Source organism: Delphinapterus leucas, chromosome 1, assembly GCF_059928025.1.
Source record: "Delphinapterus leucas isolate spDelLeu-1000000601 "Yukka" chromosome 1, BTC_Dleu_Yukka2, whole genome shotgun sequence".
Lineage (NCBI taxonomy): Eukaryota > Metazoa > Chordata > Mammalia > Artiodactyla > Monodontidae > Delphinapterus > Delphinapterus leucas.
Window position 1 is genome coordinate 15,068,950 of NC_143129.1, and position 12,733 is coordinate 15,081,682.

The 12,733-nt window shown below is 42.0% G+C and overlaps 1 protein-coding gene across 1 annotated transcript; it reads right to left on the reverse strand.

Annotated features, from left to right (window-relative positions):
* Positions 1-9,296: 9,296 nt before the first annotated feature.
* Positions 9,297-12,593, reverse strand: RGS2 (regulator of G protein signaling 2). The gene is made up of 5 exons (XM_022579211.3): positions 12,459-12,593; positions 11,333-11,434; positions 11,174-11,235; positions 10,433-10,599; positions 9,297-10,155 (listed from the first exon to the last, which is right to left on the reverse strand). The coding sequence occupies exons 1-5, from the start codon at positions 12,566-12,568 to the stop codon at positions 9,961-9,963; spliced, it is 636 nt and encodes a 211-aa protein (XP_022434919.1). The 5' UTR covers positions 12,569-12,593; the 3' UTR covers positions 9,297-9,960.
* Between the last annotated feature and the right edge of the window lie 140 nt (positions 12,594-12,733).

Sequence of the window (12,733 nt, forward strand, 5' to 3'; positions counted from 1 at the left end):
TAGAAGAGATTTCACCGTCCAATCAACTCCCTTAAACATGAAGTGGCTGGAGGGACTTCCCTGGCAGTCCAGTGGTTAAGACTTCACCTTCCAATGCAGGGGTTGCGGGTTTGAGCCCTAGTCGGGGAATTAAGATCCCACATGCCTTGGGGCCAAAAAACCAAAACAGAAGCAGTATTGTAACAAATTCAATAAAGACTTTAAAAAATATGGTCCACATCAAAACAAAAATCTTAAAAAAAAAAGGAAGCTGAAGTGACTGAGTGCTGAGAGATGACGGGTGACCTAGACAGGTAACTAAATGGTTAATGCTGTTACGATCAGAAATCTCATTCTGTTGACTTCCAATCCAGTGCTCTTCCTATGGTACTTTGGAAATAGGAGAGCAATGAAACTGAATGAAACACAGTGTATGGTAAAGTTGGTGTTTATGAAAAGTAATCTGACTCAGTATGTAGGGTGAGTTGGAAAGGGAAAACTCTAATTCCAAGAGAACAGGCAATGCACTGGAAAGTAGTGTTGTAAGCAGTGGAGCTGCAAATCGAATTTCTAAATATATTCCTTGCTTTATGTTTACTTGCTCATTTAATACTTTCCAGTCATGTTTGAACTGATAAATAGTCCATGCAGTCGGGATAAAAATCATGTGTGTTCTAAATTTCACTTTATGATGGCCCGTTTTCTGGTATTCTCCCCAAGTCCCTATTGAGTCATGGACTGCCTCTGCAGTGGCTTTAGAACAATCACACAAATATCAGTTCCTTTTTAGCAGAGTGTGTGATAGACATTGTTGATCGCCCACACAGTTTCATTTCCTCCTTACTAACAAAACCCTACTTTCCTTCAGCAACCCACCTCAACCCTAGGCATGATCCCTCTCCTGGACCGAGTAGTATTGGATCCTGGTGATGATTCCACAGCTTTGCCAAGGATCCTTTAAAAGCCCAACTTTGGGCTTCCCTGGTGGCGCAGTGGTTGAGAGTCCGCCTGCCGATGCAGGGGACATGGGTTCGTGCCCCGGTCCGGGAAGATCCCACATGCTAGGGAGCGGCTGAGCCCGTGAGCTATGGCCGCTGAGCCTGCGCGTCCGGAGCCTGTGCTCCGCCACTGGAGAGGCCGCGGCAGTGAGAGGCCCGCGTACCGCAAAAAAAAAAAAAAAAAAAAAAAAATGCCCAGCCTTAAGCCAATCTGTGCATGATTTCTTCTCTGGACTGCTACAGGTTGACCCAAGGAGACTTAAGAAACCTTTTTCACTGTACTTGGAGGAGCAATCTCGTCTCCATCGCTCCTCTCACCAGTGGCAACCCTTTTTTTTTTTTTTTTAACATCTTTATTTAGGTATAATTGCTTTACACTGTTGTGTTGGTTGCTGCTGTATAACAGAGTGAATCAGCTATACGTATATCCCTATATCCCCTCCCTCTTGCGTCTCCCTCTCACCCTCCTTTATCCCACCCTTCTAGGTGGTCACAAAGCACGGAGCTGATCTCCCTGTGCTATGGGGCTGCTTCCCACTAGCTATCTGTTTTACATTGGGTAGTGTATATATGTCCATGCCACTCTTTCAGTTCGTCTCAGCTTACCCTTCCCCCTCCCCGTGTCAAGTCCATTCTCTAGTCTTCATCTTTATTCCTGTCCTGCCCCTAGGTTCTTCCCTTTTGTGACCATGGTGGAAGCCAATCTGTTGACAAAACAGAAGTATAGAGGAGGGCTAGAGAAACAATGCCCAGTCACAGCAGGAGCCCGGATTGCACAATGACTGGGGTCGATCCTATCTTTGAATTTCCATATTTTGCAAGCCAGCTTGATTGGGGTTTTTGACTCTTTGCAGACAAAATCATCCTATGATAGATGTAAGCGAGAAGACTGTAGAGGGGATATCTACTGCAACAGAATTCCCATGATAGCAGAGACCATGTATCTTGTTTGCTGCTTAGTGGGTACCGGGCTGAATATTGTTGAATGTGTGAAAGCAACATCCTAATTCTAATTCTAATTCTAATTCTGTGTAAAGGAGTCAGTTCCCTTAAGAAACTAGTTCTTCCAAGTCAGGATTTTCTAGTGGTCCTCCAGTCAACAATATTTACTGATCTCCATCATGTCTAGAAAATTATACCAAGTAGTGTTAGTAGCTAAAGCTTAAATAAGTAATGTTACTATTAAGCATCATTTGCTAGCACTGTTATAAGCATTTTACATGTATCCATCCATGTATTTGGAAAAAAATCAAAAGAGCAGAAAGACCTGTTAAAGGGGTCTGTTCCTTGCTGTTATATAGCCGAGAGGCAGTGAGGTTAAGAGGTTCCATAATATGTCCCTGCTTGGTGACACAACCAGTAAGAGTTGGAGGTGGGATCTGATCTCAGACAATCTAGTTGACTGCCTTTATTCAGCAAATAGAAGGCAGGTTTCCTAATCCAAAGCAGCAAGGTGGTAAAGGATTTTGAGAACTGCTGGCTACAAAGTATATTTTGGGGACTGGAAAAAGATAAGGCAAAGTGTAAATTTATTCTGGTTTATAATCTGTCATCTCAGACTCAGCTTTTACTGTTGTGCTTTGCAATAAGGGAGCCAGTAGCCACATGTGGCTGCTGAGCACTTGGAAGGTGGCTGGTGTGGACCTGGATGTGCTATAAGTGAAAAACATACACCAGATTTTGAACACTTAATAAGAAAAAAGTACATATAAAATTTCTCTTTCATAATTCATTATATGGATCACATGTTGAAATGATAACATTCTGAATATTCAGGGTTATATAAAATATATTGTTAAATTAATTTTACTGGGCTTCCCTGGTGGCGCAGTGGTTGAGAGTCCGCCTGCCGATGCAGGGGACACGGGTTTGTGCCCCGGTCCAGGAGGGTCCCGCGTACCGCGGAGCGGCTGCGCCCGCGAGCCATGGCCACTGAGCCTGCGCGTCCGGAGCCAGTGCTCCGCAACGGGAAAGGCCACAACAGTGAGAGGCCCGCATACCGCAACAAACAAACAAACAAAAAAATTAATTTTACTTGTTTCTTTTTACATATTTTAATGTGGCTATAAGATTTAAAATTACCTATGTGGCGTGTTATATTACATTATCTTTTTTATTGGACAGCACTACTTTACTGATTTTATGTTTAATGCTGTTTCTGGGTTCTTTCTACATTCCCTGGAGGAAAAAATGTCTCAAAGTTCAGAGATACTTTATTAACATTTTCAATAGGAGGTGAATTGTTGACTTTTTTTTCCTAAAAATAGTTGTCTGATGATCAAAATTATTTCAGAAATTATTGTTATCAGCTGCTCTTAAAATGTTAAGCATCGTACCATCACTTTTGTAGAAAGCTACAGGACTTGTGAAGTTCTGGAATCTGTAAAGAGAGGTAGAAGAAATTAGAAAGAGTTAGCACTTTAAGCCCTGACATTTAGATTACCAGGCTCAGTGGCCACTTCTGAGAAGGCACAAATCTCTGTTGTGCCAAACAGAGATTTAATACTGTAAACTTTCCTGTTTTTGTATTGTTAACAGGGCAAAGGTCTGCTAAGTACCACCTGCTTCTCAAACCAAAGCTTTATATCTGGTCTTTCTCAGACTACACCATGGCTCACATAACTGCATATGTGCATTTTCTTAGTTCTTTCAATATCGTAGTTTAAAAATGCACTTGTCATAGACAAGCTGTAGTTGCATTCCGAAGCGAAAGACTGAAGAGTAATTTGGGGTGAAAGTGGCAAGAGGCCTATGAGATTGGAAGCTGCAAATGCATTAAAAAAAAAAAAAAAATCAGGTCCCTTCTTACCCCAAAGCAGACAGCAGCAGATATCAATAGTTTCTTCTTGTTCTCTTTTTTGGCCCATTTCTCCTTTTCATTATTTTGATTTGGTGTGACGTCTGTACATGTCTAAGATATACAACAGCTAAGTAAACACACGGCCTCACTTAAGGGAAGTTTCCATATAGGGCAGTGTGCTTTTTAAACTATATAAATATCAGATTAATTTGGGATTTGAGAAAAGCTAATGTTAGGATCTTATCCAAGATCCACACAGTTAATAGTTTTTTTTTTTCTAAATTTGCAAGGCAAAAACGTAAAGAGAAAATGAAAAACTATGTTGACTCCTGAAAAAACATTATTTTGCAAATGAGTTTAGCAAATTTAAATCATTTATATCTCTGCTTTTTTTTTTTTTTTTTTTTTGCGGTACGCTGTCCTCTCACTGTTGTGGCCTCTCACGTTGCAGAGCACAGACTCTGGACGCGCAGGCCCAGCGGCCGTGGCTCACGGGCCCAGCCGCTCTGCGGCATGTGGGATCTTCCCGGACCGGGGCACGAACCCGTGTCCCCTGCATCGGCAGGCGGACTCTCAACCACTGCACCACCAGGGAAGCCCTCTGCATGCATTTTTACTGAGGAGTTTGTGAATTGATCAGTCAGTGAGCTAATTACTGAATCAATGATCAATGGGCACTGAGTATCTTCCATGTCTAGAACTTTACTAGTTACTCCAAAAATTAAGTAGAATAAGCCAAAATGGTCCAGTTATTGACCTTTTATTTGGAAGATAAGACAGACTCCCTTGGCAGGATTTCATAAAGGTGAAACTTGATATGAGCCTTGAAAAACGAATAAAATCTAGGGAAAGAAAGGGCAGTTCTATGCAAGAGGAACAAATTGATCTCATAACAGGAGAAAAATAATATATCTCAGGAACAGTAAGAAAATCCAGCATTGAATGTTTCTGGTCAGTGGTGAGAAATGAGATTGGATGGGCAGCAAAAGGCCACATGGTGGAGAAGTTTTAGCCTTAGATATAGGAGTTTATCTTGATTTGGGAGATTCCAGAGTTCATATATTTTGTGTGAGAAAGTCCATGTTCAGATGGTAGACTAGGGAACAAATGAGAAACAGGACACGGGATCTGACCTATCAAGCTCTAGTCGAGAGGACCATGACAGTGGTGTGCTTGATGACGAGGCTGGTTGATGATCTTACAGAAATCAGTTTTTAAGGCAAAGAAAGCGTAGCTTTTAGTTGTGATTTTGAATTTCCAGCCTTTCTGTTTCTTTCCTTCTCAATAGATGACCATTTCTCCTGCTCTTTCACATCTCCCTTGCCGGGAGAAACTCGTCATAAATATTTGCCAAAAATAACTCATTGAAATGTCAATAGTTTTCAAATATACATCTCCATCAAAAATATCTGCCTACAATATCTGTTTATTTAGCTGTTGTATAGCATAGCACAATGCAAAATGCAATCCTGCTTTCCCCTTTCCCTTTATTTAAACTGTTTCTCCACCCTGATGCTCTCCACTTCATCCTTGCTAATCGACCCATTTTTTAAATCTGCTAAAAATTGCCACTTCACTTTGTTTCTTGATTCATTCCATCTAAAGGGTCTTGCACTTCTCTTTTGATAATTAATCGCCAATCATGGCCCGCCTCATGTTTTACTTTTGGAGCATTATTTCATCAGATACGTAATTGGTGCCTCCTAGAGGACCAATGTCTTACCATCCCCTGTGTGGTTGAGATCAGTGCTCTGCATGGATGTATAATTTGCTGTTAACTTATTGGGTTGGCCAAAAAGTTTGTTCGGTTTTAAGTAAAAATAAAGACACATTTTTCATTTTCACCAAGAACTTTATTGCACAATGGATTCACTAACCGAACGAACTTTTTGGCCAACACAGTACATTGAATTATTTGGTGACAACGTCCTGGTTTAGGCAACATGGCATGTTTCATCTGGGCTATAACTGCAGTCTCCTAATTCATCTGCTTGACTCCAATTCATCCTTCATTTGCTGCCCAGGTTATTTTGTACATTTGAGATTGGTATCCATCACCTCAGAATAAAATCCTAACCTTTCGTATTCAAGACTGTCCTCTATCACCTGGTTCTGGGCCATGCTTCTACACCCATCCCGGCCTTATCCTGCCAGGTCCTCTGGTGATGCTGAATCATGGGCCCCCAATGGGTAGTATCAGGCTTTTGTTCAGTGCTATTGCCTTAGGCTAGCATGTACTCCTTACTCCTCTAGTGATTCCGTTCTTTTTTTTTAAGATGAAAAATTTTAATATACATATATCATTTACACAGACACATATAGGTAATATGTATACAAGTACATAATGTGTATACACTCACATAATTAAGGAAATTAACCATAGTGTTTATAAAACATATAGAATAGAAAAACTACGATGTTCAACAGAGGAGAATTAATTATAATAAGCACATGTTACAGAACACTATGCAATTCTTAAAAATAATGGTCTTCAATAATAGAGAGTCTGGAAAACATTAAAGATATAGTTTTAGATTTTAAAAGCGGGTCACAGGAGAAGCTTTTTGGGGCTGTTATTGTTGCCTCAAGCTACTCCTTGGATCCGATGCCGAAATGTAGACCAACCTCATCTTCTTGCCATTGACAAAAACACAGCCTTGTCACTCTGCAACCCCACAAGATAAGAATCACTGCCAGAAATGATCAAATAATGTGGTCAAACAAACCCTCTACCAAAGACCTGTTTCCTATAAAATTTTGGGTGATCATTTTAAATCACCACGTTGAAACTCATGTTTTGCCTCTCTGGGCTCACATGACAGATAATACACAATTCTAATTTTTTCAGCGGGACTGTATGAAATTACATTTTGAAATGCTTCTGAACTTAAAACATATGGAAAATGAAATATTAGCAAAGTGAGTGGACTGTGGAGTCTAAGTGTACGAACTCCAACAAATGGGAACATTAAGTGATATTTATTTGTGGAGGTACGTGGTTTCTAAACTTAAATCTATTTCAGCTTGTTCTACATGAAAGAACATTGGAAAATACCACCTGAGTAAAGTCTGTACTTTTAGCAGCCCTGAAACGGTCAGAACTCTTGTTTCTTGTTACTCTAATCTGGCTTCTCCTTCTATTAAAGGTCAAAAGTTATAGAGAACATGCTTAGTAAGAGGTATTTTTTTTGCCAAGAAAAAAGCTCTGCAGATATTTTCAGATGTTTGAGGCAATGGGGCTTTTAAAACCTTGTCCTTAGTTCCTTGTGCATTGGTAGATACTTTCGCCAAAATTTAACGAGTTTTTAATATTCATGCATTCATTAGTGCAGCTGGCATTGTGTGCCCATCAAGGCGCTAGGTGTTGGGATCAGGCAGTGAGCAGAAAAAGACACGGAGTCCTTGAACTGTGACATCTGCAATCCAGGGGGAAAAGACAGAATTATTAATTATCATACAAATTAATGAGAATTCTATTAAGTGTGCTGAATTAGAGAAGCTGGTGCTATGAGAACATCTAAAAGGGGATCTGACCCAGGTAAAGAGGTCAGGGAAGGCTTCCCTGAGGAAGTGACGATTGCACCGATCTGTGAATGATAAGAGCTAAAATTGCATTCTATGCAGAGGGCCTATGATGCCCAAAGGTCCTATGGAACCAGCGGGCATGGCACCCATGGGGGAATAGAAGTAGGTCGGTGAGGCTGGCAGAGAGAGCTGGGGGACATGTGGTGGAGAATGGATGGAGAGGAAGAAGGGGTCAAGCCCATGCAGGTGTTAGACTATATTAAGGATGATGCCTTTATCCTGATTGTTTGGGAAACCTGTCAGGGGTTTATAAGCAACAGGAGACAAGATCAGGTTTCTCTGTGGAGAGGCTTCCTAGAGTTAAAAAGCAGGGAACACACTGGAGGGGGGAAAAGTGAGTGAGGGTAGGTGAATTGAGAGTGTTGCGGTTGCCCGGGGAAGATGGTGGCACCTTTGATCAGGGTGGCGACAGAAAGCAGGCTGGAGAGAGACTTGAAGTAAAAATAGGACTTGGTGACAAATTGGATACATGCCGTGACTCCTGGGTTTCTCTGTTGGCCAAAACCTTTCCAAATTGAGGCTTGTGCAGACCTGACATATTTATTCTCCAAAGAAATCTCTTTCAGTGACCCTTCAGAATTTTTATTCTATCACTCTTGATGGAGCACCTGTTATGTATTGTTTTGGCTGCTGGTGACACAGGAGTAGACTAGTTCAAGTCTCTCATGGAGCTTGTGCCCGTTGGTCCCAGAAAGCGGGGTGAAGGTGAAGTTCAGTGCAAGCACCACGAAAACAGTTTAAACCAGGGGAGGTCAAGTTTTCTTCTGGCAAATCAGGATAAATGTTCTAAAAAGCGCTTTACACTTCCTAAAGCCCCTTACTACCTCACAGGAACCAGTGGGATAGGCAGGAAGGTGTGAATTAAGGAGCCAGGGCAGATTAGGACTCCCAAGGTCACAAAGGTGAGAGAAGTCAGTACACGGGCTCAGGTTTTCCAAGACGAGTGTTCGCCCTCCTCTTTCATTTCAAAATGAAAACCGTTATCAGAAGGTTGAAAAAGCAACCTGCTGGAGAAGAGGATTCCTTGTCTAAGTAGCTGGTTTGGAAAATAACAGATTCAAGGCCTCTCTCTCAACTAGGGAAAGAGCACACTTCGAGGTGAAGTCTAAGCCACAAAAGTGTGCTTCTTACCTTCATCATTAGCTGCAGTAACATAACCAGATTCTTTTAAAAAAATATATTCATTTGGCTACACCAGGTCTTAGTTGCGGTGCTCGGGATCTTCATTGTCGCGTGCAGGATCTTTTAGTTGCGGCATGCGGCATCTAGTTCCCTGACCAGGGATCAAACCCTGGCCCCCTACATTGGGAGCGTGGAGTCTTAACCGCTGGACCACCAGGGAAGTCTCCAGATTCTTTGGCCAAATGAAGGCTGGCAAATCAGGGAAATTCTGATTTTGTACTGCTCCATCACGGAAGTGAAATTTCAGGCATGGATCTTGGAAGCTCATGCCATTACCCTGCGGGGGAACTTAGAACCAAGGGAAGTAAAAAGGCCTGCTTTCCTCTTTTCTTGGTTTCTTTCTTCATTTGAACAGCTTAGTTATGTGAATAATTTTGGTGCTTTGTCTCTTACATCATTTTACTTCTCATATTTAGCTGATCTTTAATACTCATGAAAGGCTTTAAAGCCAATGTTGCCATATTTTCAGTAACAAGCTTGATTTTTACAAGGTTATATTAGAAAGGTTGATCTCAGGGTGGCTCTAAAGATGTGACCTGACCTCCTTTGACCTACGAAAGCATTAGAGATGGGAGTAGATCTTCCCTGCAGCTGTAATTTCTCAGTTCCGAGGATTGTCAATCCTCACTAAACAGGCCCATCAACTGACACCTCTTCTTCACCAGAGAGGAGATATTTCACCTTGTATCTGCCATATTCAGTTACCAGAAAAACCCACCCCAACCCACATCTGGACCAAATATTCAATAACATTATTTATCAAAATAAATTTATTAAAAGTATTCAAAGACCACTTCAAAGTTTAGCTGCCATCAGGACAGTTTTGACACTCGTAATGGACATTGTCGTTTTCTACACAACAGCACTCATTCTATTACACACACCGATTGACAATTCAAACAGACTGTTTCAGTTTTAGAGTTACGTGAGACAACAGTACTGATGATCTGTAGTCATAGGAACTTCAATACCCTTGCACATAGTAAACATGTGTTACCTAGTACTAAAGAAACTACAGCTAAACCACTATGTGGTAACAAGGACTGATTTAGGGAAAAATGTACAGCCAGCTCACTAAGGCCACATAACCCCAGACCTATTGATTGTAAATGCTTCTGGACCAATAGTGTTACATAGTTACCTTTCAGTCTCAAGCTCCTGCTTTTCCAGCATGAGACACGCCACGTTTAGACCACGCTTTCCCTGTGCTCCCTCAGTTACGGAAGCTGTCCCAGTACCAGCTTCTCCTAGAGGGCTACTGGCTTCCTGATTCACTACCCAACTCTGAATCAATAGTTCTGAGTGATGTTTCCTGAACACCCAGGCTGAATTCAAGGTCAGTCTTTTTGGCAGGTGACAGCCTTTCCCCTTAGGAAAAAAATGAAATGTCCTCGTTTCTGGGTTCCCTTTGTCATCTCAGGTAGCATGGGGCTCAGTGGTGATCTGTGGCTTTTTACACAAGTCCTGGTAGAATTCTGACTCCAAGAAACGGGGATAAGAGTTGTTCTCCATCAAGCTGTACACCCTTTTCTGGGCAGTTGTAAAGCAGCCACTTGTAGCCTCTTGTATGTTTTGGGCAATCAGAGTTTTGGTTTGAAAGTCTATGTTGATCTGAAATAAAACATAAAAAGTGGTTTATTCCATATTCAGAGTTAAGAGATTAATCTATTTAATATTTGAAAACAACAACAAAAAAACTATAATGTGTGATTAGCTTAACCGGCCAAGTCACTCGAGAAATGTAATTAACCTCCCTGAAAGTAGAAGTAGGGGAAGAACATTTACCACTCCCCTTTTAATTTGAGGTCTCTTCAATTCTTTCCGTTTCACTTTGGTGCTGAGAATGTTTAAAATATGCTAAAACGAGGAAATTTTTATCTCCCCTTACCTCTTTTGGAGCTTCTTTTTCTATGAAATCAGTATATATTTTCTTTGCTTTTGAGGACAGCTTTTGGGGTGACTTGGTTTTTTTGAAGTCTTCACAGGCCAGCCAGAATTCAATATTTTCTTCACAGAATTCAGATTTTAAAAAAGCCCTGAATGCAGCAAGACCATCTGGGGAGGTAGGGTGGGGGGGTGGAGAAAGAAAGCATGCATACAGTGAACTGAGTGACCAAATAATCCCTTCTGTTTTTTCCTAGAACTCCCACTCCCCTGGCCCCATATTTTATTATTTCTAAATGATAGCAATTTTCTAGATTTCAGTCAACCTGTAACCCTCAGAATTTAGCTCTTTAAAGACTAAGATGCCAGTCAGCAAAACGCCTAAGTTGGCACACTACTACAAAAATATATAAATACTTAGCTTCGCTGTTAATTCACATATTTATAGGGGAGCCATAAGTTCTCTGGGAATGACGTCTCTTGCACTGTTTGCAATGGAAAACCTGACTCAACCTTAACAAAAAGCAACTGCCATTACAGTTTTGGGCTAATTTTTTTCCCACCTTGAGTGAAAAAGCCATGCATTTCCCTGGTTAATCACTGGGAAATAAAGGAGAAGAATACGCCTCATGCCATGGGGATTGTAAAGTAAAATTCCCCTTGGGCAAGCTGCTCTTGCTGTGTGGACACAACGTTTCTAGTCTCCTGATACTTGAAATGGATCAAATTCAACAGGTTAACTTACATTTACTGGCTAGCAGCTCATCAAATGCTTCTGACCACAGCTGGGCTTCCTCGGGAGAAGGCCTGCAAGAGAAGTTCTGCGTATTAGCTCACGCATGTCAGAGGTTCCCTTTTCAGCTCAGCAGTGAGTTCATTCGCAAGTACAAGATTTTGAACTTACTTGGTGAAGGTTTGCTGTTTGCTTTTCTTGCTGGTTTTGGGCTTCCCAGGAGAGGAGGAATTTTGCAAGAAGTAGCTCAAACGGCTCTTCCAATCTTTCAATCTTAAAAAAAAGAAAAGAAAAAAAAAAGGATATTCACTTAGTGGCAACACTTGAAATCACCAATGCAGCTGAAGGCATTTTTACCAAATAAAGTTGCCCCCTGTGGCTACAGACAAACCAAATAAGACAAAACAACTCTTCCTGTCAGTCTTACACCTTTAACATTTAAACCTAGCACCTATATACTAAACACACTAGTTTCATCCACTCATCTGAACATAATTACTAGTTTTAAAAATAAGGGTAGAACTACCTACAATTATAGGGTATTTTTATGAATCTAGTCTGCATAGTTCAAAAAGCAGATGTTATTTCTGGCCCACAGAAGGCAGCAGTTTTTCTGCAACGTTAATTACAATTCTGAGACATTTCACACTTGATGAAACCCACAGTGGAACTGCCCTGAACCAGCCTGTGCTCACTTCCCTTCTACCCTTCGAGCTGGAGGCTCTGGACCACCCTAGAAGCTGTGCATAATGAATGTATGTGTGTGAGATGGCCCGTCCTCCTCCCCCAACTACAACACTCATTTTAAGAAGATGATGCAGAACAATTATTTGTTCCACAGTCCTGAGTGGGTGAGATCTGTTCAATTAAAAAAAAGAAAAGATTTTAAAAGAATATATTAGGAATCAGCAAAAAATATCTACATCGCAGCAGCCGTGTAAAGCTGATCAAAATTTACAATGCAACGTACGAATGCCAGGGACGCGCTTCGGCCGCAGGATTCCCTGAAGTCATTTTCGATGCAGGGGGACAAAAAGCCAACCAGCATCTACCACCGCCTCTGCATCAAGAATTTTCTGCAGTTTCTAAACTCTACCCGAGAGTCCTTCGCTCACGTCACAAAATAAATACCCACACAGGTTTAAACCTTACTTAACAAATTAACCTTTTCCACATTTTTTTTTCCTGCAGAGGTGCACGGTACCCAGTTCCAAGCGCAAATGTACCGCGTTTGTAGCCGCCCAGGACAGCTGGGTCTGCAGGGGTGGCGCGGGGGAGAGAAAAAAGCCTTACTCACAGGGTTCGCTTCATCTTCTCCCGCTTCTCCTCGCTCTTGGGGCCGGTGCCTGCACTCTTGTCCATGGGTCCGCAGTCGTGCTGGACAGCCAGGAACATAGCACTAGGCATTATCGTTTTCCGACTGAGGCTACTGCTTCGGCTGGCGGGGCGGGCGCCGCCGTATTTATAGAAGGCGGAGGCGCGGGGGCGGGGCCTGACGATGCCCCGCCCGCCTCCAGCGGACGCCGATTGGCCAGCTGCAGCCGGGCACGGGGGCGAGGTCAGCGCCCGTCT

What these genes read in the sequence shown, in the direction of transcription:
- RGS2 (XM_022579211.3), bottom strand. Translation starts at nt 12,568, where the DNA reads ATGCCTAGTGCTATGTTCCTGGCTGTCCAGCACGACTGCGGACCCATG. An exon ending in GAGAAGATGAAGCGAACCCT is followed by an intron (nt 11,435 to 12,458) that starts GTGAGTAAGGCT and finishes CTTTTTTTTAAG; the next exon opens with ATTGAAAGATTGGAAGAGCC. An exon ending in TGAGCTGCTAGCCAGTAAAT is followed by an intron (nt 10,600 to 11,173) that starts GTAAGTTAACCT and finishes CTACCTCCCCAG; the next exon opens with ATGGTCTTGCTGCATTCAGG.